This window comes from Cervus elaphus, chromosome 19 (genome assembly GCF_910594005.1).
Source record: "Cervus elaphus chromosome 19, mCerEla1.1, whole genome shotgun sequence".
Taxonomy (NCBI): domain Eukaryota; kingdom Metazoa; phylum Chordata; class Mammalia; order Artiodactyla; family Cervidae; genus Cervus; species Cervus elaphus.
This window is the reverse complement of record NC_057833.1, coordinates 49,605,116-49,632,765: the sequence shown is the minus strand read 5'-3', so window position 1 is coordinate 49,632,765 and position 27,650 is coordinate 49,605,116. Positions and strand designations below refer to the sequence as shown.

At 43.5% G+C, this 27,650-nt stretch overlaps 1 protein-coding gene across 16 annotated transcripts in view; it reads left to right on the top strand.

Moving 5' to 3' along the window:
• KALRN (kalirin RhoGEF kinase) overlaps positions 1–27,650 on the top strand; it is a 673,187-nt gene that overhangs the window by 547,118 nt on the left and 98,419 nt on the right. For 2 of the 16 annotated variants that reach the window (XM_043875056.1, XM_043875055.1), the window contains exon 1: positions 5,787–6,071. The exons of 10 other annotated variants lie outside the window; for them this stretch is intronic. In XM_043875056.1, coding sequence (XP_043730991.1) covers positions 5,987–6,071 — 85 coding nt within the window. In that variant the 5' untranslated portion in view covers positions 5,787–5,986. Of the gene's footprint in view, positions 1–5,785; positions 6,072–27,650 lie in introns of those variants that run through there. 4 more of the 16 variants (XM_043875054.1, XM_043875057.1, XM_043875059.1 and 1 more) reach the window with 4 other exon arrangements.

The window sequence follows — 27,650 nt, the reverse complement described above, 5'->3', positions numbered from 1 at the left end:
GGTAAGTGACTGGTTGGGGTGAGACTGAGGAAGGCAGGCCCCCCCATAGTCACCAGAAACCATGCCACAGTCCTCACTGGGCATGTTCTGTAGAAGGTGTGTACTGTACTTTTCACTGTAAGAAAGTTCTCACAGGAATCTCTAGGCCTGAGTAGGGGCATAGTACAGTTGCTATTCCTTCCATCTCTAGGCTGAGTTCTCATTAAGAAACCCGGATAAATGTTGTGATTTTAAAAAACTCTGTTCCTATAGATCTGAGGAGAAAAAGTCTAAGGGATAAAATTGGACACACCAGTCAGTGAAAAGGGCAGATGCCTGAAATCATGGTCCAGTGTTCCTGAAGCCTGTGGCTGACTTTGGGCGAGAGGGACACTGGTACCAAGCCCAGCGTTGTGGTATACTAGGCCCAGTATGTCTGCAGGCTGAGACCAGAAGGAATTCTTTGGGGCTCACTGTTGTGGGAAATGGAGATGAGGTAAAACGGACACACAAATAGGTGAGAGCCTAATTCATGCAAGATAGACTTGGAGACATCACTGAAGACAAATTCTGCCAAAAATAGGAATAAAACTCAACCATCTGTTTGGAAATTAGGAACACTCCAGAGATACTGCTGGAGAAGGCAATGGCAACCCACTCCGGTACTCTTGCCTGGAAAATCCCATGGACGGAGGAGCCTGGGAGGCTGCAGTCCATGGGGTCACGAAGAGTCAGATTAGACTGAATGACTTCACTTTAACTTTTCACTTTCATGCGTTGGAGAAGGAAATGGCAACCCACTCCAGTGTTCTTCCCAGGGATGGCGGAGCCTGGTGGGCGGCCGTCTATGGGGTCGCACAGAGTCGGACACAACTGAAGTGACTTAGCAGCAGCAGCAGCAGAGATACTGCTATAGCTCAGTGGTTCTTAGCCTGAATTTTGGGAGTGGGTGGGGTGGAGTTTGAAAACCTTGAGATTATAGACATTCCACTGTCTTATGCAAAATGATGTTTATTTGGAGTGGGGCTCATATAAGGTCCAGGGATAAATAAAACTTCAGGGAAGAAGTATATTTAGGTGATGTCATCGAACCTCTCACACACACACCCCTACCTCTCTCTCATTTCATCTCTTTCCTCTGTGTTGGCTTTATGGCAAGATGGCCTCCAGCTGCTTTAGATTAACATTCTATCAACGTAGAAATCTTCTGAGAAGGGATTGCTACTTTCACAGTAGTTATTGCTAAGGTCTCTAGTTTTTTATCATTGGTTGAAATTGGGTCATGTGCTAAATCTGAACCAGTCCCCTTGGCTGGCTGGCTAAGCCCAAGTCATAGGCCTATCCTTAGAGTGGAGCATGGACACAGGGAGGGTGTCAGTTACATCCAAAAACATGATCTAAGAATGGAGGAGAGCTGGTTTCTCAAAGAAAAATCAAAGTGCTGTTGCAAAAAGAAGAGGGTGTAGATTGCAAACAGATGGGGAAGATTTCACTACCTAGAGAGTCCCTTGGACTGCAAGGAGATCAAACCTGTCAATCCTAAAGGAAATCAGTCCTGAATATTCATTGGAAAGACTGATGCTGAAGCTGAAACTCCAATACTTTGGCCACTTGATGCAAAGAACTGACTCATTGGAAAAGACCCTGATGCTGGGAAAAATTGAAGGCAGGAGGAGAAGGGGACGACAGAGGATGAAATGGTTGCATGTCATCACCAACTCGATGGACATGAATTTGAGCAAGCTCCAGGAGTTGGCAAGCTCAGGGAAGCCTGGCATGCTGCAGATCATGGGGTTGCAAAGAGCTGGACACGACTGAGTGACTGAACTGAGCTGAACTGAATTGGTCCTCAATGTGTGGTCCTTCTACCAACAACACGAACATCATCCTGGAACTTGCAGATATGAAATCCTTAGGCCCCACCCCAGACCTACTGAATCAGAAAGTCTGGGAGTGGGGCCCAGTAATCTGTGCTGTAACTTACTCTCCAAGTAATTCTGATGCACACTCAAGTTTGAGAACCACCACATTACAACAGTGGCTCTCAAACTATGCTGCATCTTACAAAACACCTGGGGAACTGAAAAAATACTGATACAGCCTCACCCAAAGTGAATTCATCTGAATGCTGAGAGGGATAGGGGAGGAAGACCCAGGCATCAGTGGTTCTTAAACTTGGTTCCACCCTGAAATTACCTGGAGAACTTAAAAAAAAAATACTAAGGCCTAAAATTTATTAATAGAAAAACTTCCCTGATGATTCTAATAAGCATCTGTGTTTAAAAACCATTGTCCTACCATCCCCTCCAAATTGTCCTGAGGACAATTAAAACATCTAGATGTAGGTTAGAGGATTCAGGCACCTATTTTCTTAAATCCCTAAACTCAAAACTTGGTCAAATATCTAACATTGATTCCCTTTTCTTTCATGTTCATGTTGAGTCTGTTGTAGCAGCTCGTTCCACAACAACTGGGATTGTTTCTGTTTGAGAATGTAGACCCAGTGCCTTAAACAGAGCCTGGCACAGAGTAGGCACTCAGTAGGTATTTGCTGAGTCAATGAATCAGTCTGACATTGATCAGTGTCTCAGTAGTATTCAAGACTTCCTTGCTGGGTTTTAGACATCACTGGTCTCATTCTGGAAGACACACAAGGATGGCAATGGGACTCTTGGGTTATTGATGCCTAACCAATCTTCAGAATGGCCCAAAATGTGCTGATCATATCAACTTAAGATGGGTAGGTGTCCCTAATGGCTTTATTTTAATGTCCTTTAAATTGACAGTGGGTGGATGCCTGGTTAATAAGGACCAGTGGAAACATGCATAATGAATCCTTTACATGGAGACTAAGACTACTTTAAGGGTCTACTTGTACTCAGATTCTTTTTGAAGTATATTTATAGAGTTCAATCCCTGGGTTGGGAAGATCCCCTGGAGAAGGGAATGACAACCCACTCCAGTATTCTTGCCTGGAGAACTCCATAGAGGAGCCTAGCAGGCTACAGTCTGTAGGGTCACAAAGACTTGGACATGACTGAGCAACTCACACTTTCATTTCATTGTACAACATTCTGTGACAGGTGTACAGTGTAGTGATAAGTTTAAAATGCTATTTAACAATTTTTAAAAACTCCATTTATAGTTGTTATAAAATATTCACTATATTCTCTGTGTCGTACAATATATCAGTTCAGTTCAGTCACTCAGTTGTGTCCCACTCTTTGCGACCCCATGAACCGCAGCACGCCAGGCCTCCCTGTCCATCACCAACTCCCAGAGTTTACCCAAACTCATGTCCGTTGAGTCGGTGATGCCATATAACCATCTTATCCTCTGTCATCCCCTTCTCCTCCTGCCTTCAATCTTTCCCAACATCAGGGTCTTTTCAAATGAGTCAGTTCTTTGCATCAGGTGGCCAAAATATTGGAGCTTCAGCTTCAACATCAGTCCTTCCAAAGAACACCCAGGACCGATTTCCTTTAGGATGGACTGGCTGGATCTCCTTGCAGTCCAAGGGACTCTCAAGAGTCTTCTCCAACACCACAGTTCAAAAGCATCAATTCTTCTGCACTCAGCTTTCTTTGTAGTCCAACTCTCATATCCATACATGACTACTGGAAAAACCACAGCCTTGACTAGACGGACCTTTGTTGACAAAGTAATGTCTCTGCTGTTTAATATGTTGTCTAGGTTGGTCATAACTTTCCTTCCAAGGAATAAGCGTCTTTTAATTTCATGGCTGCAATCACCATCTGCAGTGATTTTGGAGCCAAAAAAAATAAAGTCAGCCACTGTACAACATATCCTTATAGCTTACTTTTTACCTATTAGTTTCTGGTACTTTTATTTCTGAAGCAAGGTTGGAGTCTTCCTCAGACATCTAATTCAAGCTAGCTTCTACAAGATGATGTCATCAGCCTTTTGCAAAAAGATTTTGATGGAAAGACGATCCAGTGTCACCTGAACACTGGTCAAGAATCCAGCTGTCATGCAGGAGACCCAGCTTTGATCCCTGGGTCGGGAAGATTTTCCTGGAGAAGGGCTGGCAACCCACTCCAGTATTCTTGCCTGGAGAATCCCATGGACAGAGGAGCCTGGTGGACTACAGATCATGGGGTTGCACAAAGTCAGACACGACTGAGCGACTAACAGTTTCAGTTTTCAAACACAAAGGCCCAGAGGAAAGTTTAAAGTAAAAGAGGTTACTCATCAAGCAACTTTGAATCATTTTCGAATTCCTATCAGAATGCCCCAGTATTGGGTGGGTAGACCAAATGTTGACTCATATCATAGCACCCAGGCAGTGGATCACAAGGAAATAAAGTTCATTTTTAGAAGGACTGAAGGTTCAAGATAAGACTGACCAATAGAATGATCACTGAATTCAGTAATCTGGCGTTTGGGCTGCGTGAGCAATTTGAACTTTCATTTCTGTGTTTCATATCTGGAGCACCTGGGGCACACTTCCTGGTTAACAGTGAGGTTATTATTTTAAAACTGCCAGAAGCCATCAGGGAGGTGGCAGTGGTAGACTTGAAGGTAGATTTCGACTTTGGGTTCTGTTCTTCCTACGGGGTGAAGATTTTTAGAATCTCTCTTTAGAGTTAAATCATCAGAGCCTCGTCACCATTCATTCATTCAGTTTCTTTCTATTTAAAAGGGGATCCTATCTTATAAGGTTTTTTGGTGTGATCGATGAGTTAATGTATAGAAGGCAAAGTCTTGTCCTGTGACTCTTTCTTCCAGGTGGGAATTGAGTGATCAAGCTTCTGTTTCATGTTCTTCTCACAAGCTTCCTTTTTAAAAAAAAAAAAAAATCTGATGATTGGGCTATTACTACCTTATGAGTGCTATATGTTTCCAGAAATCCCTTCTCCTAAATATGGACACAAAGGAATGGGAGAGATGTTTGTGAGTGATAAACTCAGTGGTTCGTGGGAAGGCCCAGTTGGTGTGGTCCATGTGGGCTTCTGGGGGGCAGGGAGGTATGGTGGATATGAGCTTGACCTTGAAATATGAAAAGAATTAAAAAAGGAAACAGCTAGAGATTTAAGTACAGGAATGATAGACCCACTGGGTGTGGTTAGGGGAATGAATGCGCATCTTCCACCACAAGTAAGGTGTCTGTAGTTTCTCTGTAGGCACTCACTCAAATCTCTTAACTCCTACTTCATGGATATGTCTTTTAAAATTCTCTTAGCAACCCTGTAATATGGGGATTATTTTTCCCTCCTATAATTTTTAAATGAAGAAACTGAAGATCAAAAAAGTGAAATGACTTGCCTAAGGTCAGACAGCTAGTAGGGGACAAAGCTTTGAACTTCGGTCTTAGGGTTACGGTTCCAATCCGGAGCTTTCAAGTAACAACATTGCTGCCCCGGAGCTGATAAAAAGAGGAGGCACTATTATCATTTAACCTTAAATATTTAAAAGAAGGAAAGAAAAGGATAGGTGAAGGTATTTTCAACACAGGGAGCTGTCCATGTTCGGAGGCTGAGGAGAAGGAAGAGGGAAAGCTGTCAGAGAAAAAGCAGTCAGGAGTCTGGAACCTTCTAAATTTGCTTCTCTCTGGCTTCCTCAGGTCGTGTATTTTAAGCCGTAGCTGATTGTGGCGGCCTTTGAGGAGAGGAAGTCACACTGAAGGAAAAGCACCTGTGTTGCGCTGTGGGTTGTGTGCACTCCTTCCTTGCATGCTCTGTGCCCTGGGTCAGAGCGGCGTTGCATAAGGCCCTGGGCCACGCTGCCTGCGGGACTAGGGCGAACAGCTGGACTTTGGGACTCCGCCCCCAGCGCCGCCCTCCCCGCCCGCCCCTCCTCTCCTCCCCAAGGTGGCTCTGGCTCCCAGAGAGTCGCAGCGGCGGCCGCGGTGCGGGACGGCTGGGAAGGAGGGCTGAGGTTGTGAGCTGCCTCCAGGGCCGCTGCGCCCGCCGAGGTGGCCTGCCGGCTGCGCTCCCACAGGTGCCGGTGCCCCGGGCCATGCCGGAGCGCTGGGGCCACCGGCAGCATGAAGGGCGGCGACCGCGCATACTCCCGAGGTCCCTCTTTGGGGTGGCTCTTTGCGAAGTGCTGCTGTTGCTTTCCGTGCAGGGGTGAGTGACTGTCGGCATTGGCCCCTTCTTCTTAGGCAAAGACTGGACCGGCTGAATTGGGGATGGGGGCGGGCCGTGGGATGGGGGAAACGGGCTGGGGAGCGGAGCACGGCAGATGGACAGTTTGTTCCCAGCTGTGTTCTTTGCAGTTTCTGCGGCACTACGCGGTTCGCTCGCTCTCTGTCTCAGAGAGCTTAAGACTTGGATGCGGAGCTCTAGTTTGGGAACTGAGTTACTTATCAGCGACTTTGGTTGTTGGGCGCCAGTCTGCAGGGGGGTGAGGCACGGATGCGGGGGGTGGGGAGAGGGCCCTGGGAGCTCTGCGCTCCCCGTAGTGACAGAGTCACACTTTCCTGCTCTCATTTACATATGGACCTCAGCCGCGGGATGACTCTTAGCTATAGGAATGTATTTGACACTTGCCTCTACACCAGGAACTATTTTTGCCAAGTGACAACTTTATTTGGGGGCTGTAGCCCGCTTTTCTGTGCCTGGGCTTTGGCAGGCTAGCGTGGGTTTGCAGCTCTGGGCCAGAGCTTGGCTCATTAATTAACCAGGAACTCTCTATGTACCCAATTAGGACTGTATTTAATTATTATGCTAATTTTAGTGTTGTTGAGCAGACTTGCAGGAAGCAACTAATTTTCCCAAAATCAGCCTGCAAAACAAGATGGTGAGAAGGATGACAGAAGGAAGGTTATCGGTGTGCAGCCCATCCTGAAAAAGAATGGAGCCCTTCCTAGACAGAGTTAGTAGATGTTCCTAACACATTTCATGTCTCTTTAACACCTCAGCTCAGAGGGTCTGTTTCTATGTATTTAGAAGTGAGAATATAGGCTCTCACTTGACGTTGGTCTTTTAAAAATTTCACCTGATGGTGTCTCGCCTCTACCCCTGTTTTCAATGCCCCAGACTCCATGCCCATCTTAACCTGATAAGGTCCCCATGGAACTCTCTGGGACTTACTGGTGAATAAACTTTATCCAAGTGACCACCATCCTATGTGCCCACCCTACACACAGCTCTGACAAATTCTCCATCCTAAACAGATATAAGGCCACAAAAACTAATTAAATCTGAAGGACCTTTCCCCAAGTCATTAAGGTTCATAATCTCAGCGTTAGATTCTCTCAGTCTCTGCATTTAATTAAAACAGCTTAGAACTGTGTAGTAGCTAACTCTAAAAATCAAAATTCAGAGGGAGAAAGAGTTTTAGGAGGCCAGGGACCCTCACAAAAATCCAAGCCTAGTTCAGAACCATATAAAACCGTGGCTGGGAATTGAAAGAAGCAGGTATTAAAAGGGATAGGAAGCCGGAAATGGCCAAAGGGAATCTGAATGGGTGGGTTTTCGATGAAGGCTGGGCTGCTGTCCTGGTGCAGAGTTTCCAAGTAGGATTTCTAGGGAGTCCATTTCCTGTCCAAAGGCAAAATTTGGGAACTTGGGCGGTGCTTATCTAAAGGCCCTGCAGCTGCCTCCTTGAATCCAGATGTGTGGCAGCCCCAGCTTCCTGACAGAGTAATTCTCCAGGGGTCTTTCAGCCTTCAATTTGTTTGTGAATTGCCCTGGCTGGCCCTCTGTTTTGTGGTGCAAGGAGGGGGCGGGGAGCTCACTTGGGGCGCCTGCTGGGTCACCTCCTGCCTGCAGGACTGGGAAAGCAGTGGCTACAGGCTCAGTGGCTTGGAGAAGGGGTGTTGCTACAGCCTGAGTGGAGGAGAATGTCTTAGCTGAAGACTGAGAGAAGGAAAAGTCCTGAGCAGTGAAAGCAGCTTAAAAGGGAAAAGGAGGATAACAAAGGTGGGTGCCTCTCCCCTTCTCCCACTTTACCCCTTACTCTTTCCTAGATCTAAAAGATGTGAAGATGGGAAACTGGGACTCAAATCTGAGGATATGGTGGTGGATGTGACTTAGCCACCCTTCAGAGAGCTCCGGGCGCCACTGGGTAGGGTGACAGTGTCTGAGGTGTTGGGTACTGCTTGAGGCTTCCTGCATCTGTTCTAATGGAAGAGAGAGCTCTGAGTCCCCACCCAGCCTATAGACATATATCTGGAAGCCGACTGAAAATATAAGGTCTTGTACTGAGCTTGAATGCATTGTCCAGAGCCCCAGAACTCTATGCCAAAGCTGCAACACAGAGAAGGACTCAGGAGAGTGTCTGAGGGGTTGATGGCAGGGCATTACCAGAGACCTGCCTGGCCTCCCTTTTCCGTTAAACCAGTTTCTCTGGTTGTAAGGATGACTCTGAAGCTGTCAGAACCCATACTATGGTTCCTGAGTCAAGGAGCCCTGGCTGACTGTGACTGGCTTCCAGTCCTGCATTTAAAGGACACCTCCTAATGTCTGGGAAAAAAGGAACCAAGAGGAAGTGGAATGTTTTGGTTATTTTTGACACAAACCTAAGCTATCCTGGACTTGCTCTGGTGAACCCTAAGTGGTTGTAATTGTTAACTCTAGAGTAAGAGTTAAGGATTTAGTGATGTACCCATGTGGCCTTTAAATCATGTTTGAGGAAAATATAGATGGAGTTAGTGGAGCTTGTCTTTGGGTTTGGGAAAGTGATTAAGGCAGCTATCTGGTGTTCTTCTGTTCCAGTTTTTGTTTCTGTTGAGTATGAGTGTGGCAGAGAGGTTTAATGAAAGATGATGTTCCTTCCCTACCTTGAAATTAGGGTTAAAGGGCAGGAAAACTGAGAATCATGGGTAGAATGGAAATAGAGATGGGTGAGAAGGAAGAAGGAGAGCCAATAACATTTATAACTGCCTTTTTGGAAGTGAAAAATAGCCAAACATGAAATAATGGGGTGTGTATGTGTGTGTGTGAAGGGTGGTTAATCATTAATGCCACGCTCTGTAGGAAATTTCAGGATTGATTTGGCTGCTTACACTTTCCTCTACACCTGAAGAAGTGGGTCCTTTCTGGATTGTTCTTTAATGATCTTAAGATTTTAAAAAGCAACTTGTTTCCAAGTGATGAAAAGGATTTCAAGTCACCTGGAGTGTTTCTAAGTCCTATGCTGTAGACTGGAATTTGTGACATCTTAGATCACAGAGCCTGGAGATTTTTTAGACCTGAGTGGGTGGCAGTCAGTTTTAGAGGCTTTAATTTTCTAGTCAACTTGTAATTAACCTTGGGTCTATGGACAACTGTCCCTTCTTGGAAACGTTTCCTGACTACTGCCCTCCTCTCTTTCTCCACAGGGTTCATGGCATTTATTCATACTTGCTTACTGTTGTATCGTTGTCCATGCAGCAGAAGCCCATGTGCCGACACAGCTCCCCATTTAGACAGTGAACAGTGACTGGTTCAGGAGACTATCTCAGAGGTGAAAAGAGGAAGGAGTGGTGACTTACCCAGGCTGAGTCAGCTCACAGGAGAGGTGCTGGGATTACATTCCCATGGCTCTCTCATCACAGGGGTGGGTGGGTCTGAGCAAAGGTTATGGGGGTTTACAGGGCTTTTGCAAGCCATCTTCATCTATAATTTCTTTTCTACTCCCTACCTTTTCCCAGAATAACTGAGTAGGAACCTTATTCAAAACCTTGATTTGAATGTCCCTTCCCTGGCTCATTTTAGAAACTGAATTTAATGTGTGAGACCATGACAGCAAGTTTCTTTAGAAAGGTGTTGGTTATCTCAGAGAGAAACTGAAGTGACCTTCACTTTGGTTTACTTTAGTTCACCTCCCAAAGGACAGAGAAGTCTTAGGACATTGAGCAATACATACCATTTTCTTTATGTTCCAGGAAGTGCCTTTACCACTATGAAAATTGAATTGACCATTTAACATGTATGTTTTCCCAATACACCTCTTAGTTTTCTCTGCCTCCCAGGGATATACCTTAATCTGGGGAGAATTTCCAAACATACATACTGTCCCCAACCTAGATCTTATGCTTCTCTTCCCATCCCTGATTCTTTGACTCAGTTCAGTTCAGTTGCTCAGTCGTGTCTGACTCTGCAACCCCATGGACTATAGCATGCCAGCTTCCCTATCCCATCACCAACTTCTGGAGCCTATTCAAACTCATGTCCATTGCACTGGTGATGCCATTCAACATCTCATCCTCTGTCGTCCTCTTCTCCTCCTGCCTTCAATCTTTCCCAGCATCAGGGTCTTTTCCAGTGAGTCAGTTCTTTGCATCAGGTGGCCAAAGTATTGGAGCTTCAGCTTCAGCTTCAGTCCTTCCAATGAATAATCAGGACTGATTTCCTTTAAGATTGACTGGTTGGATCTCCTTGCAGTTCAAGGGACTCTCAAGAGTCTTTTCTAACACCACAGTTCAAAAGCATCAGTTCTTCGGCACTCAGCTTTCTTTATAGTCCAACTCTCACATCCATACATTACTATTGGAAAAACCATAACTTTGACTAGATGGACCTTTGTTGCTAAAGTAATGTCTCTGCTTTTTAATATGATGTCTAGGTTGGTCATAGCTTTTCTTCCAAGGAGCAAGTGTCTTTTAATTTCGTGGCTGCAGTCACCATCTGCAGTGATTTTGGAGCCCCAAAAAATAAAGTCTCTCATTGTTTCCATTGTTTCCCCATCTATTTGCCATGAAGTGATGGGACTGGTTGCCATGATCTTAGTTTTCTGAACATTTGATTCTCTAACTAGTTAATAGTAATAGGGATATCAATAATTCCCTGTCTTCCAGTCATAATGTAGCCTAGTAGAAGTAGGAATATATGGATTTGGTTGGGGTTGGGGGAGATTGGAAATGGAAGCCAAATATCCTTCCTTTGGTACCACTATAAGTCAGTGATCATGCTGTGGGCCTGTCACCACAGTGGTTCCATGTGCCACAAGTTGGTAAGTCCTAGCCTGGCGTGCTGCAGTCCACGGGGTCACAAAGAATCAGACATGACTGAGTGACTGAACAGAACCTGAAATAAAAAGGTAACAGCTCAGACTCCTGTTTTTATGCAATGTGTGTGTGAGGGAGGAGGGATTCACTTGTGAGTCCAAACAATGTTGTAGGCCTGCTGTAGTCTGGAGTAATGCTTTTGTATCTACTTAGAGAAGTTCTTCTTGAATCTTGGTTCTTCTCTTCTGCCTTAAAAACACTCTCATCCTTTTGATGCTGCTCCTTTTCAGTGAGTGTAAGCGTCTGCGTGACCTGCCCTCTCCTTCAGACCAAAACCCCAGATTTTCCCTGCCTTTGAAAGGTCTGAACTCTGAGAAGGGCTTCTCAAACGGAAGGGGCTAGTTATATCATGGGACATTAGAACTAGAAGTAACTTCAGAGATTATTTAATAGATCTTTTTTTTTTTTTTTTTTCTGCAAGAAGAAACCGTTCAGCCATTTAGTAGTGAACTCAAACCTATAGCCCTTTCCCAGCACTCTTTCTGCAACTGCATTTTTCTCTTCCTGCCCATGCGATCAATTTCTCTTACTCTGGACAAAGACATCTGGGGTCAGCCTCTACCCTTCTCGATTGGGTAACTGAGAAGGGTAGAGGCTGACCCCAGGCTGGAACTTGGGTGTTGACTGTGGAATGATCTGTGGTTCCTGCGGGGTGACGAGTCATTGGGATCTGAACCTGCCTGGTCTGTTTTGAGTGGCTGTTCTGTCCCAGGACCACAGAAAGCTGAGCATCTCTGTCTCCCAGAGCAGTTTCTGCACATTGTTCATAGTAAATATTTGTCCATGTTTTTCCCTCTGGTTCAATTTAATTCCAAGGGTCCCTTTCCCCCCATTTTTCTTGTCTTCTTCCATGAAGTGTACGCTTTCAGGTGAAAATGAAATGCATTCCTATCATTCCATTTTTAAACGTCACTGGTTTTTATGTAACATACAGTGTTTTAATTCATTTGACACATGTTTACATGCTGAGTGCCTGCTAGCCCTGCACTGGATACTGGGGGAGAATGGATGGGAATCATAATGGTGCTGACCCCATTGGGCTGTTATGAGGATTAGTTAAGAGAATGTATGTAAAGGACTTAGCTTACCATCAGGTATATAAAGTGCTTTAAAAACCATAGCTACTGATGGTAACAGTAATTGTAATTGTAATATTAGACATGGAACGCATACCCAGGGGGCTCCCAGATAAATATGTGGGGTCTTCTGGGTGAAAATGCTGCAAATATACCTTTCTAAGGAATTTAATGGTCTTAGTTCAAACCATTGTCAACTGTGCCTCACTGCTGTAGGGCTGCCACCATGGGGAAAGAAGGCCTGCATCTGTAAGTATGATAGGGATTTCCTTCTTTTTAAAATTAAACCAATTAAAACTGTAAAAAACATAACACTTCTAGTATTATAATCACTGGTTACATAAAAGAACGTTTGAGAGTAGGTACTGGCAAGATACCATAAGCATCCTTGAGTTATTCTTCTCTGAGGGGAAACACTGTGTAAGAATTGGATCGTGATTACACCAGTATTGAAGTTTAGGTCCTGAGAACCTATGTTAAATAAAAAGGCGTCATGTCCTGCCAGCCCCTTGACTTTGGCTAACAATCTAGTGAAACATTTTTCTGATCCCATCAGCCAGCATTTGTTGCACATCCTTCTTTTGCAAGATTTGCAGGTGTCCTCTTCAGGCTGTTTTTGCCTAGGTAAAAATCATGACCTGCTCACCACAGCCCTTGAAGTTCTAGATATTTGTGTGAGGTTTGGCCAGTATTGTGTATATTCCTTGTGGATGAGAGACATGGGTAGCTTGATCTATTCAGTGACTAATGGAACTTCTCTCCTGAGGCGAACCTTCTGTGTTATACTTCCTGGAAGGAGGGGAGCCCTGGTTTAATACCTGTGAGGCAGCCAAGAGGCTGCCAGATTGACTTCTGCCAGATAAAAAGCAAAGATCAGAGTTACCAAACAAGTCCTTTCACATTTTTCTTACTTTCCTGGAGACCACAGTGAGGAAACTAGCAAATTGAAAGGAAGGGAAACCCCCTTCTGCTGCTTGGTTGAAACAGTACCTCATAAAACACCTCTGTATCCAAGAACCCGTTCTCCTTGAGGCCAGATTAGTTGTAGGCCTGTGTTTGGTCTCTTAGGGCACCTTGCATGTGCAGGCTCAGGACTGCTCAGGAAGTCCCAGTTTCTGCCCATCCTCTGTTAGCATATCCATTATTTCTCCCAGGGAGAAAGGGGTATTATCCTTCCCCATCCAAAAATGAACCAAGCCTAACTGTTCAAAAGAATTGCAAACACGCCACTTTGTGCAGATTTTTGATCTCATCCTCACACCTGTGTGGTGCCTCCTCCTCTCCTCATCTTAAAGGAGAAGAGCTCCAAGAATGGTTACCACTAGAGAACACATTGGAAATACAGATTCTTGGCCCCACTGATTCAAATTCCATTGACTAAAACCCAGCAGTCTGCCTTTTAACAAGCTCTCCAGGGGGCTTCATATTTTTGGTTTGTTCTTTTCTCTCCACCCTCCCCTACCTTCCTCCTCCCTTCACCCAGCTCCAGCAAGGGCATCTGTGACCTGCTTCCTGGGGATTTTGCTTCCTGGGGATTGAGAAGTGGGGAGGGGGCGTCCTTCCCACTCACTGTTACTTGAGGGGGATGGGATGGGAAGAAGGGTTGGCATTAAGAATCACGCACATCTTCTCTGAGCCCATTAGCCCCCAGGGGCAAGGAAGGGTAGTTATGGCACCCTTCTTCCCATTTAAGACTCCTTCATTTTTATGATAATTTCCCTCAGACTCTTAATGGTAACTATGGTTAGTTAAGAAAAAAATCAAAAGTTAGGTAAACCAAAAGGCCATAAAAGTAAAACTTTGACATAATCTTAACTACCTAGAAACAACTACTTAACCATTTAATATATTCTTTTCTATGTGTTTGCTCCCTTTTAAAATAAATGGGTTCATATTATATATTCTGTTTTAAAACAAGATTTTGCTTAATCTTTGAAACGTCTTCCCAAGTAGATGTATTTCCAGGATATTTTTAGTGGCTACAGAGAGTTTTGCCATAGACAAGATTTGAACTTGACAATTGTCAGGACTGATTTAATACAATGGCTAAAATTTGGTGGGAAGGGATGAGAAAGAGCTTTGGGTTAAGAAATAGATCCTTCCAGAATCAGATTGTTCAGACAGATTCTTGTGGCATTTACATATTTCCACTCCCTATGTCACACCTTTCCTTTCCAGGGTAAGTTTACCCCCTTCCCCATGAGACCAGTATGCACAGGGCTAGAGCTGCAGGTTTTACCCACTCAGCCTATTTGCTCACTTCGTATTAGGAATCTCCTCAATCCTGAGGCTTCTAACTGTGTACTTGCTTTCACCATCAGGTCCAGAGATTTTTCTCTTCCTCTTTTTAAGACATGCCTCCAAAGAGATAGGTCATTTCAAAATTATTGTTATTGGGAAAGAGAGTCTTGATTTACTTTTTTCTTCTGCCTTGGGAAAGCATTTGAAAATACAGGTAAATGATGATAAAATTCCATTACTTAGAGAGAGCCATGTTAACATGTTGAATATATCCTTTTTATCTTTTTTCCATGTGTGTATTTTTCCAGAAATATGATATAGTAGTGTAATAAACTTTTTTCACATAACATATTAAACAATTTTCATGACATTTTTGTGAATGCATCCAGTGATATGCCAGCTCAGTTCAGATTGGGATTGTTAAATATTCAGGATTTTGAGAATGGATGGTTAAGCTTGAGAACAGCCATAGTGGGAGTATTTATACTAAGAAGGTCACCAGACACCACAAATCAAGGTTTTTTGTTTTATTCAGAAACCTGTTTTATTAGCAGAGCACTAGATGCTCATTTTATCACGTGTAAATATGGTTTGTTTTCATTTTCAACCTCCCTATTTTTGGTTTCTAATTTTGCTATTATCAACAATATTATAATGACCATTCTTATAGTTAAGTCTTGACACAAACCTATAATTACTTCCTTAGGGTAAATCCTGTGAAGTGGAGGTCCTGAGAGAAATGACATCCCAAATTTCAAGACTTAGTTGCCAGTTACCCCCAATTCGATACTCTTTGAAAGGAAAAGTGTACTGTTCTTTGTTTAAAGAGGACTTATGAGAAACATCTTCTGGGACCAGGAATTTCATGTCTCTCCTGTTGTTTACTTCTGCTTACATTTTCTGAATTAACTTAATTTTTTTTATAAGGAAATATGCTGGCTGAGAGCCTTTGTTTCTTAAGCTATGTACTGATAGGTATGGTGTAAAAAAATACACTTTGTGATGGTAATGGATTGAGAGGCAATATATCATGATGATTTAAGTGCTTGGACTTTGGAGACAGAATGAATTTGAATCCCAATTCTACCATTTACCTATGTGACTTTGTGCAAGTTACAAAGACTCTGCCTCGTTTTCCTCATCTGAAAGATGGAAATCTAGTGAAATTTGATGATCATGAAATCTAGTCATGGAGATCCTACAAGGCTTAGATGGGCTTACATATGTTAATCACCTAGAACTGGCACGTGGTGAGTGGTGTGTAAGTGTTGGATTATTGTTAGCATTAATGAGTGTATAGATGTCTCTGTGGAACTGTGCTGTCACATTCAAATGATTTCATTAGTTCCTTAATCATATGAGAAATCAAGCTGAGTATATTTTGTATGCTCAGTCCCCAAATATTTGAGTACCATGTGGCAGGTATTAGACTAGCAGCCACAGAGAATTTAAGATGTTTCTATGCCCCTGAGGATCTTTTAGTTCAACTTGGGAGTGCTCGATAAGTATGAAACAGAAAATAGTGACCCCTCCAAAAAAAAAAGGAAAATAGTTGCTGAAGATAATAAGAGAAAAGATGCTTCAAGGATCTGCCTGGTTTCTTACTAAAATAATTATGTAGAAGCTGATGGGAACACAGGGGCCTGGGGATCTGAGAGGGCTTATCAGGAGATTAAGGGTTCTCTCTGGGCCTTACAGGTTTTTAAAAATTATTTTATTTATTTATTTTGGCTGTGCTGGGTCTTTGTTACAGGCTTCTCTCTAGTTATGGCGCACGGACTTCTCACGGGCCTCTCTTGTTGCAGAGCATAGGTCTTGGGCACACGGTCTTCAGTAGCTATGGGCCCAGTAGTTCCCGGGCTCTATAGCACAGGCTCAACAGTTGTGGGACATGGGCTTAGCTGCCCCATGGCATGTGGGATCTTCCCTGATCAGGAATGGAATCTGTGTCTCCTGCATTGGCAGGCAGATTCTTTACCACTGAACCACCAGGGAAGCCCCCTTACAGGGGTTTTTAAAGGGCTGAGTATATAGTGTGCTTAAAGCCAGCAAGGAAATGCAGCAGACCAAAGAGGAGAGGTTAGACCTGCCTTCTCAAGCTATGCGAATTCTGTAGCCACCAGCCATATGTGGCTATTGAGGACTTGAAATGAGCCTGATCCAAGTGGAGCTGTACTAAAGTATAAATTACAAGCCAGATTTAAAAGATTTAGTTAAAAAAATGTAAAATAGTTCAACAGTCTTTTTATTGATTACATATTGAAATGATTGTGTTTTGGACATATTGGGTTAAATATAATATATGAAAATTAATTGTACCTGTTTGTTTTTACTTTTTATTGTGACTACCAGAAGATTTTAAATGATGTAAAATTATACAATTTTATTTTTTATGTAATGTAAAATCCATGGCTCGTATTTGTAACTTGCATTATATTTCCCTTGGATGGAGCTTTCCTGTATCTTATGGTCCATGATACATTGATGTGCCAGAGTAGAAAGGATATAAAATTAGAAACTTTCATCCCACTCCAAGGCCAATCCCAGCCCATTCCCTCAGTCCTGTCCATAATTCCAGGAGGATAGCAGTCTCTCTGATGCTTTAAGATACCCACAGGCCTTCTCCACTGAAACCTTCAAGAAAAGCGGTTATACTTTTCCCTTTCTGAGCCAACATAGTTTGTGAGGAAACAGGACAGAAATCGCCAAGTTCTCCTCAGAGAGCTCAGATTAGCCATCTTTTAGGAACAAAATGAGGGAAAGTCTTAAAAAGAACAGTGAACAGGATGAGTGGCAATGTGCTACCAGCTCCCAAGACTCTAACCCTCAACTGATTGATTTCACTCCAGTCCTGCCTCCTCACATGACATGAGAAGCATGGCTGGACTGTCCTCAGGATCTGAGGGATAAGATAGGGCTGTGTGGCAGGCTGAGGGGAGTCCACTGCTCTGACTTGGGACTGAGATCCAGAGGAGACCTGACTAGGTGGGTGTGTGCACCTCTTGGTTGAACTCAGACAAGTTTCATTTTGCCATTTAGCTGAATGACGTTTGATGTTTAATTCATTCTGAGCAGCATTTTTCATCCCATTTTTGTCCTTTCGAAGCTTCACTGAGCGCTTGACAGAGTGCAGCGTTATACAGATATTGGGACCATCTCCCTATTTGTGTAGGGAAAGGGTTTATATAGCTCACCTTGCTTGTATGGTGTCATAGATTGCTAGAATGTTACCGCATCACAGAACAAAAGATCTCAGTTTTATCCTTGAGAAGAGCACTTTGGAAAAGATAAAGGACTTGCCTGAAGTCTTAGCTGGTACTGAGTAAAATAATATCATTCTGTCTGTAGCACACTGGTTATACCTTTATAGAAATGATAGTGGAATCACTTCTCTGCCTTTTGGCTAAGATCAAGTGTAGAAAAGACAGTGAAATGTAGAATGAAAAAGTGAGTGTTAGTTGCACAGTCATATCCGACTCTTTTCGACCCCATGAACTGCCAGGCCCTTCTGTCCATGGAATCCTCCAGGCAAGAATACTGGAGTTGGATTGCCATTCCCTTCTTCAGGGGATCTTCCTGACCCAGGGATCAAACCCAGATCTCCTACATTACAGGCAAATTCTTTACTGTCTGAGCCACTAGGGAAGCCCAAATGTAGAATAGTCCTGCTGTTTTGTTTGGAGGAATGGGGAGGGTAGAAGCACTGGATCAAGTCTTCTGGGAGATCCAGCTCTTTGGAAGGAATCTAGGAGGGCAGGGGTCCCAGTGAATGAGAAGTCACTCTCTGGTTCCTGAAACTATGTCCTTGCCACCTGCTCTAGATTTGCTACCATTGAAATCTGCCCTGCCGTGGCCACTTGCATCTGGTGTTTCTAAATGTCTAGAGGGATCCTGGGGGAACTTTACCACTGTGAAGTCACAGCTGAATTCCCAGACGCTGGAGCTGAGGGTTAGGTCCTGACCAAGTCAGGATCTGTTTCACTGGCCTGGGGTCTCCAGGTGAGGCCAGGCAATACTGGGGACCTTCTTTAGACATGTCATGGGCCCTTCCTATGACCTTCTAGGCCTGATGGAAGGTCATGGTTGATCCAAAGCCAGGCCTGGGTAGCCTGCTCCTATCTAATCAGGGTCTCATGAAGCCCTCCCAAACAACCCAGGGAGGTCTGTGGCTGCCACAAGTATTCTGGGGGCCTTACTCAAAGTTTCCTGGGCTGGTCATCTCTGACTCCTCCAGAACTGGGGGATAATTGGAGATCACAGCCAGTGAACAAAGTGGACATAGCATTGCCCTTATAAATTTAAAGTTCAGAGAGGGCAGCAAATCTCTCACACACACAGATCTTTTTAAGTGTTCTTAGTGGATGCTATGAGAGTATCTGTTGGAGGGAGAGAGAAGGAGGTAGAATTTACACTAGGGCAATAGGGAACTTGTAGGAGAAACTGACATAATAAGTACCAAAAGTTTTGTTACTACCATTCTTCTGGTTCCCAAGTATATCATTTGCATTCCGAGCCTCATTTAAAAGATTCTTTTGCAAAAGTTTTGCTCACTATCATGGGAAAACACAGGGAAGTAAAGTAAAAGAGGCATAAAGCCAGATAGTTTTTTGAGGTCACCTTACTTGACACTGGCTTGCTTCAAGAGCTTATGTGCCATTCTTTGGTCCACAAGCACCTGGGGAACCTGTCCAGTGTCCACAAAGGATCACTGGTGAGGTCCTCACTTCCTAATTCATGACCTGAGTCCTAGGGAGCTGTCCTGTTCCTCCATACTTTGAAACTGGGATTCAGAGAAAAGGGCTAAATTCCCACTCACCACTACCCACACACCCTGGGCTTCCCCACCCCTGCCCCTGGCTCTAGTTTCTGCTCTGGGGCGTTACCATCCACAGCTGCCATCTCCTGTAGGGATATGCCCCCCTCATGTGTGAGGACAGTTTTCAGCTTAGTCGGAGTGACTGTCTTCAGTAGTGTTGTAGACTTGACTCAACAACTTGCTGGACATTGTACTTGATAGCTTCTGAGACTCTTTCCAGTTCCCATTTCACAAAAGGATTTAAAAAACAGGCAGTTCTATTTGTTTACTTGAATTCTGGGTGAAAACAGAGAAGACCTCAGTAACCTTTTGAGTTTTTTCCAGTCTTTCTAATTTTTAAGTCCCTGTTTCTTTGTGCTTTGGTTTGAAAATTATACCCTCTTCCCAATTTAACTTATGTCTTGACCACCAAATAGTGCTTCCACTTGAAGTGTAATCAGCCACCTCTCCGAGTGTCTGTGGATATCCTCAAACAGCCAGCTTCCCAGCTCCTTCCCAGTGAGGTGGTCAGGTCTAAATTTAACTGTGACCTTCTGCCAGCATATGCAAGCTCGGGCTGCAAGAGCAAAACAGAGCCGATCTGCCCTCAAGGGTGTGTGCAAAGCTCCTCCAAAGGCCAGAGCAGGAGGGGAGAAGAGGAGGAGTTCAGGGTAGGAGAAGTATAGTCATCCCAGGTGATGATTGGAGTTTATCCAGGCTTGGCTGGGTCCCTGGAGAAAGTCAGCTAAATTCTCCACCCTCTTGGTTTCCTCCCATTGCAAAGAATCAGCAACATAACTCACCTGGATTTGCAATTACCATGGCTTCCTGCCAAGCATTATGCCACAGTAATGTGCTCACTTTTGCCTCTTATTCCAAAGTCACCAATCCCGGGTTCATGAAATACAACCTGCACGTTGTATTATATAGATTTCCACCCTGGTTTGGTTGTCTGGAGTGTATCTTTGTTAGGTTTGTGTCTTTTTATATATCAATATGTACATATCTCAGAGACAGGACCAGAGACAGTGTCCATAATACTGGAATAGCTTTGCACATTTTTATACTAAAAATGTATAAATGCAAAGGATTGAAATTGGCTTGGTTTGTAAAATATTTCTTATTATAATTTAGTCACACCTCCAATTGGTGTTTATAGTCATGATTAGCATCCTATACCATAAACTTTATACATACATATGTGACATTTTTAGAATGGTATCAGATTGTGACTCAAATAGGGAAGTCTTATTTTTCTGTTTGATCTCTAACAGAGGCAGGTTTGGAGAGGCTACATGGAGTATGTTTTTCTGAGATGCCCCAGCTTGTACTTGCGAGGAGAACCAGATCGCAAAGCTTCTGGAGCTGTGATTCTAGCACTTTGTAACAATGTTCAGTTAGTCTTATAAACAGGGACTTGACTCAGAAGGGAACATGGGCCATTTAGCTATCTGGTTCTCATCTGTCATTTTCTGTAAGTAAACAAGAAGGATTTTGAGGGCAATTCTCTTTTGAGCTCAGGTCTCTAAGGGAAGTGTTATTAGAGGGGTCAGACTGCGTTTTCATCCTGTCATTAGAATTTACTAAACTGCATTAGTCTAGTTACTTCTTTATGCTAATTTTTTCATCTTTATACTTGAAAAAATACAGGTATTAACTGGAGTGTATCTCCTAATATAGTCTTGGCTTTCTGGCACATAGACTGCACTCTGTAAATGCTAGCTTATGAACAATCATATTCTTTCTCATTATTAGATATTTCTCTGTCTTATAGGGCAGTAATTTGAGATGGACCTTTAAGTGGGATGGAGGATTAGTAAACATTTTTCAAAGCTTTCCAGGAAAGCAGACCTGAAACTTATTAGACTTCTAATTAATGGCCTTTTTGCCCAATTTTTGATCCCTGGGAGTGTCCGTTTTCAAAACAAGTTGCTGAACTGGTGGGCCCTAGGGCTGATTCAGGGTACCAGTTTTTCTTAAGAGTTATAAAGGTCTCCTCCCTGCACCTGGAGGCCAGTGTGTTGGGTTCTTAAGCGCTTTCTCAGCAAGTTATCTCTAACAACCTTTATATTTATTTGTTTAGTTTGTGCCATTATCCTGTATTCATGTCCATAGTTGATCATCTTGAATGTGTTCCTTTAATTACTGCAGTTATCTGCTGTGCTCTGGTACATATCTGATCTTCCATTTATGGCTCAGAAATGTCCTCTCTGTCATCAGCAGCCAGTCAGAGCTTCTTGTAATCAAAAATCACATTATTCACTTTTAAACAAAGAAACTTAACATTTTTGTTATTAAACAAATATATTACTGGTTAGATTTAGATTACTTTTACCAATAATAAAACTTACAGACCTTTATGTTCAGTGAGAAAGAGGAAGTAAAAAGTCTCTAAAATTGATTTTCTTTGGGCCTATGTGGAGTCAGGCATGTGATCGTCTTTGACTTAATCCCCATGGCCCAGAGAATAAAATATTCCAGTTATTTTAGGACCTACCCCTGAGGTGGGGGTGGGGCTGGAGATTGAGCAGGGACAGGGTTTCAACTCACAAAGCTGGGAAATCTGAGGTGCTTCTGTGAAGGGGAAAGAAAGAACTGGGTGTTGGGGAGGCAGCTAGCAGATATCCTCTCTGTTGACCTGTAGGCCGTTTGGTCTAATGAGAAAGTGCAGTGAGTTTAAGGACAAGTGAAGCCCCTCTGCCTCCTCTGTTGGGCGTGCTCAGAGGACAGCACCAGCAGCTCTTCTGGAGAAGTAAGGTTGTGTGCAAGGAAGGCCTGTGAAGAGGTAACATGGGGAGTGGGTCTTGAAGGGTCAGGAGAGATGCTCTTCATCCAGGAAGCTGGGCAAAGGAAAGAGCATGGGGAAAGAGGTAGGGTCTGGGAACGAAAGGGAGTGTCTGTGGAAGTGATGCCAGGTGCTGCTACAGCCTCCCCTTTGTTGTTCTCTGGGGAGTCAGCCTACACATTTCACATAAGAGAGACTGGAGCTCAGACAGATGAAACAATTTTCCCAAGAGCATGTGGTTAATAAATTGAGTCCTGGTTTCTTCTCATTGTTCTACTCTTGTCTCCCACTTACCCTACTGCCTGCCCAGCTTGATTCTGATCCTTGTATCAAGTTCTATATTTTTTATTACTGTGCTGGAATTTGGTACAGTTCCATATTGTGTTCTGAAACTATGGGATAGGTTTGCAGTTCCAGAAGCAGCTTTTTCTTACAGGGTACTACTTTTATTTGCATATATAAACCCTGTGCTGCTAAAGCTCTTAACCTAAGCATTGCCTGGTACACACACACACACACACACACACACACACGCATGCACAAACTGTTATACCCTAAATAGCAGAGGCCTAGAATGTTTGTCTACTTTTGCCAACATCTGACTGTGATTATCTTTAACCACAGTCACTCTTGTTTGTCTCTTAAAATAGTATCAACTGTCTCAGGGAGGCTGTTTCTAGTCATCACAGCCCTTCCAGAACCCTGTGTGTTCCACCTGCCTTCTCCTGGTAGGGAGGGCAGCCTGTGATTGACTGTGGTTAATTTCCTGCTCTCTTGTGTTGACACTCCTGAATTCTTCCATAGGGTTCACAGACCTCTCCTGGTGAGACCATTAGAATTCACCTCCAGAGCCCCCTGTTAACTTGAGTAACTGAAAGTGTAGCTCTCCCTACGGTGTCCATCATCCCTTCTTCCTTCCTGTGCCTGTCTTTGCCCACGGGTCCTGGACTGTGCAGGGGTCGCCTCTGCACAGGAGAGCTGCCTACAGGCCCAACTGTGTCTGACCTGTGGGGTGGACCCTGGCAAGTGTTTTCTTTTAATTTGACTGTATTGGGTCTTAGTTGTGACATGTGGGATCTTCACTGGGGTGTACGGACTCAGTAACTCCACGGTATGTGGAATCATGATTCCCTGACCAGGGATCGAATTCACATCCTCTACATTGCAAGGAGGATTCTTAACCACTGGACTAGCAGGGAAGTCCCAACCCAGCCAGTTTTTGGAATGGAATATCCATCTCTGCTGTTCCTTAGCATAGATATTGAAAATGTGTATCCTAACTATGGGATTCTGTCTCAGAGAAAGTCAGTATTCCCCTCTGCTGCTGCTGCTGCTGCTGCTGCTAAGTCACTTCAGTCATGTCCGACTCTGTGTGACCCCATAAACGGCAGCCCACCAGGCTCCCCCGTCCCTGGGATTCTCAAGGCAAGAACACTGGAGTGGGTTGCCATTTCCTTCTCCAATTCCCCTCTGCTAGCCTGTCAGATTGCTTTAAAGTAAAAGTTGCCTCATTTGACTTTGAACTTGATGAGAGTTAGAGGGAAATAAAGGTTGTTTTGGGTTTTTTTTTTACCCTGTGGTTTCTATCTGTGGATCACCCCCCTCCTAACCCTGTCCCATCCCGTGGAATAATACATCATACCAAGCTAGGAAAACCTGTTCTCAGATTGGACCCAATGGTCTCTGAGCAGGTCTTTCTCACAGCATCACCAGGATAAGGCAGATGAACAACTTCAACTCACACGTGTGGTTCTGGGTGGTGTGCTCTGGACTGGGATCCTACTACTAAGAGATCCCTTTTCTGAAACAATCAAGAGACGCATGGGTGGCAAACACAAAAAACTCATGATAAGGACAAAAAAAAATAGTCTTATCAAGATTGCTTTTCCATTTTTCAGGCTTTCTCTATGCTTTGAACAGTGTGTTCTCCAGAGTGGGAGCATGGGGGTCACCCACTGGGCTGTGGCAAGCCACTCCTGGTGTCACTGTTGGGCTCTATTGCTTGTCCTGAACCACAGAAGTTGTTTCTGCACAACCTTGTGATAGTAGAATTGAAAGATGAGGCGCTTAATGGTAGAAAATAGGTTTGGGAGATGTAGTTTGCAGGTGAGCTCATGAAAGCCCTATAAATATTTTTATGATCCTTACATTATCCTATTAAATAGAATGAGTACTGTGCAATTTCCATTCTTTGGGGTTAGAAATAGTTCAGATTTTCCTCACTTGCAATTTGACCTAGAAAATTTTAAATTCATTTTTGTGTGTGCAGATAATAGATGCATTAAGACATTTTCACTATCACTTATACCGTGGTCCTTCATCCAAATGAAGCTCAAAACTGTAAGAGTGTAGATTTTAGAGTTCTGCATACCTACCCTAAATGCTGGCTCTGTCACTTAGCACCTCTGCAACCTGCCAGAAAGGGCTTAACCTCTCTATGCCACATCTTTGGTATCAAATGAGCATCATAACAACACCTATACATGTGCAGTGTTGCAAACCTTACACAAGACTGGAAGTAAAATGATTAGAGTATTTGTCATGTTGTAAGATCTCAGTAGAGAACATACAGAATGTAAAGGTGGATGATGGTGATGGTTGCACAGCATTGTTGTACACTTACATGGTTAAAATGATAGATTTTATGTCAAGCAGGTCTCTAGACTGTTTTTTCCACCTGCCCTTGTGGTTCTTGGGGTTGATGGGGGCAGAGTGGCAAGTGCAGCTTCTCCTTGTTCTGGACCTACCTGACCTCTAACCTAGTCAGCTGTCTACCATATCCATGGTCACAGTCATTGAGGGGGGTTGGATGAGACAGTGCAGATGGCTCTTTGTGACCCACCCCATTGAGCTGCAGTGACTACAGGTGCTGCATCAGTTTTTGACTCCCAGTTACAGAGTTTCAGTAGTTCAGGGTTTTTTGGTTCATATGTTTAATAAAGATGCATATTCACTCACAGGTGTTTGTCAGCCTCTGTGCTTCACCCATGACAGCGTGATATGTCAGAACATCCAAGAGCAGAGTGGCAGTTGGCCCCACCTCCACCACTCCCTACCCTTCCACCCCAGCTGTCCATCACACATGACTGGGATTCTCTCCTCCCTTAAACACACCCTCTCAGCATGTTATTCTTGCTACAGCTTCTAGCATCTCTCATGAGGCTTTACTGGAAAATCTACTTCTTGTTGACTTTAACCCTCTTTATCATCTCAGTGCCCTGCTGACTCATATTATCCCCATCACAAATAATTTAAACATTCGACTTACTATGTCCATGCATTCATTGTAACTACTTATTGAACCTGTATTGAAACTTAAAACAGATAAATAAAATCACATTTATTGGAGTGTTTGCATGGGGGAAATTGTGATTTGGAGTAGTGACTATAATGTCCTTATATGGGCATTCCTAGGTCCTTAAACTTGGGCCTTCTGCGATATTTAGACTGGAGTGTATCGTCTCTTCAATGGGGAACCTTACTGTTGACATGTGACCCAGAGGAGCACGGAAACTGCCCCAAGAGCCAGAGCCTGAGCTCTGTCTCTCACGAGTCTGGCAAGCTCAGTGCCTGCACAGGGTGGGGCATGCACAGGGTGTGAAGATGCTCAGGCTGTGAGATGTGGGGTAAGGCTGCTGCTCAATCTTTTCTCAAAGTCCTGTCTGCTAACCAAGTCCATGATTTTGATTTATAAAATATGAAAGCTTATGAGATAAATAGAAAACAGGTTCTTTTGAAGTTTAAAATATTTTTCCTGATGCTAGAGTAGGTAAGGGGACTTATTGGCAACCCAGTGGTTAAGACTCCACACTCCATTGCATGGAGAACTGGTTTGATCTCTGGTTGAGAACCTAAGATCTCGCATGCTGCTCAGCATGGCCAAAAAAAAATTTTTTTAATAGTAAGGTAAATGATGTCTTCAAATAACATTCTACATAAAAATTAATTCCAGATAGATTTCAGGCGAATTTAATAGACACTCTAAAGGAAGTTAATACAAACAATAGGCTGAGAGAAAATACTTGTAATCTACATATTAGGCAAAAAATTAATATACAGAATGTATGAAGAGTTCTTAGAAATCAATAAGAAAAAAGGCGACATCCCAGTAGGAAAATGGGCCAAAGTAAAAAGGAGGACTAAAAAAAAGTAAACTTTTGGAAAAGATAGTAACAGTAGAAATCAGAGAAATACAAATAAAAGTAAGAAATTTTAACCCTTCAGGTGAACAAAATTAATGGTAAGAACAGGGGAAATAGACAGTCATACACTGGTAGGAATATAAATTGATACAGTCTTTCTGGGCAGAAGGAAATGGCCACCCTCTCCAGTATTCTTGCCTAGAGAATCCCATGGACAGAGGAGCCTGGTAGGCTGCTGTCCATAGTGTCGCACAGAGCCGGACAAAACTGAGGCGACTTACCAGCAGCAGCAGCAGTCTTTCTGGAGAGCCATTTCACAGCATCTTTAAACACTTAACATGTATATGTCTTTATTAACCTACTTATAGGAGTATACCATAGCAAAGTTCTCCATTTGTCCCAGGATGCTCAGTGGCAGTTTTTATTAATAACCAACAAGAAGATGGACAGCAGCATGGTTTTCAACAGGGGATTGGTTGTGGTACAGTTTTACTGTGGAATACTGTGCAACCACTAAAACAAAAAAGAAAACACAAACATGGGAAGATCTCCCACAATTTAAAAAATGTATAGAAACACTCAGCTGTATAGTATGAACTACTTTGTGCTTTGTCTGTGTACATGGATATTAGTCTGAGAGCTGCAAACTCTACACACTATGGTTGCTAAAAAGGTAGAAGAGTAGGACTGGGCTAAGGGGGAGTAGGAAAGGAATTAGGAATGGAGGACATTTTACCCTACAATATTCTATGGTATCGTTTGAAATTTCATGTACATGTATTTATGTTTGTACTCTTAAAAGTGGGGCTTCCCAGGTGGCTTAGTGGTAAAGAATTTGCCTGCAATGCAGGAGACACAGGTTTGACCCTGGGTCAGGAAGATCTCCTGGAGAAGGAAATGACAACCCTCTCCAGTGTACTTGCCTGGGATCCTCCCATGGACGAGGATCACCCACCAACCCTGTTCCAGCCACATGAACTTCCTACAAGTATCTTGAGCATTCCAAACTCCTTTCTGCCTTAGAATTTCTGCCTAGGCTATACCCTTGACAGAAGGTCTTCTCCTCATCTTTACATGACTGGTTCTATCTTATCATTCAGGTCTCAGCATACTTCTCAGACTATCACCAGCTGTTCACTCTGAAGAAGTTATGCAGGCCCTCTCCAACCCATTAGCCAGTTTAATTCTCTAAATGCTGCTCAAGAGTATTGGAAATTTTTCTAATTCATTTCTTAGTTTATTTTCTGACCCCACTGCCATCCCCAACTAGAATCAATTTCCTAATGTCAGGGGCTTTGTCTTCTTCACAGGTGTTGCCCAGAATCGAGAACTGTGCTGGGCATATAGACAGCACTCAGTAGACATTTGTTTAATGAAAGAATAATAAAACCTTATCTTCAAATATAAATTGAGCTTACAGGACCCAAGGCTCTTAAGGAATAAAAGAGCCCTCATAGTGGGGCAGCATCTAGGTAGTCTTCTAGGAAAAAGACATTCTTAGGGAAATAGTCCGATTGTAACTTTTCTTGCAGAAGCTATCTCCAGGATATCGGGGGCACTGGACGATACCCTGCCCCAGTCATTAATGATCAAGAAGCTGGGGGTTCCAGCTGTAGTAATGAGGAGATGGCTTTGTCACCACTGGGTAGGCATGGCAGAGTAGCAGCCTTTGGGC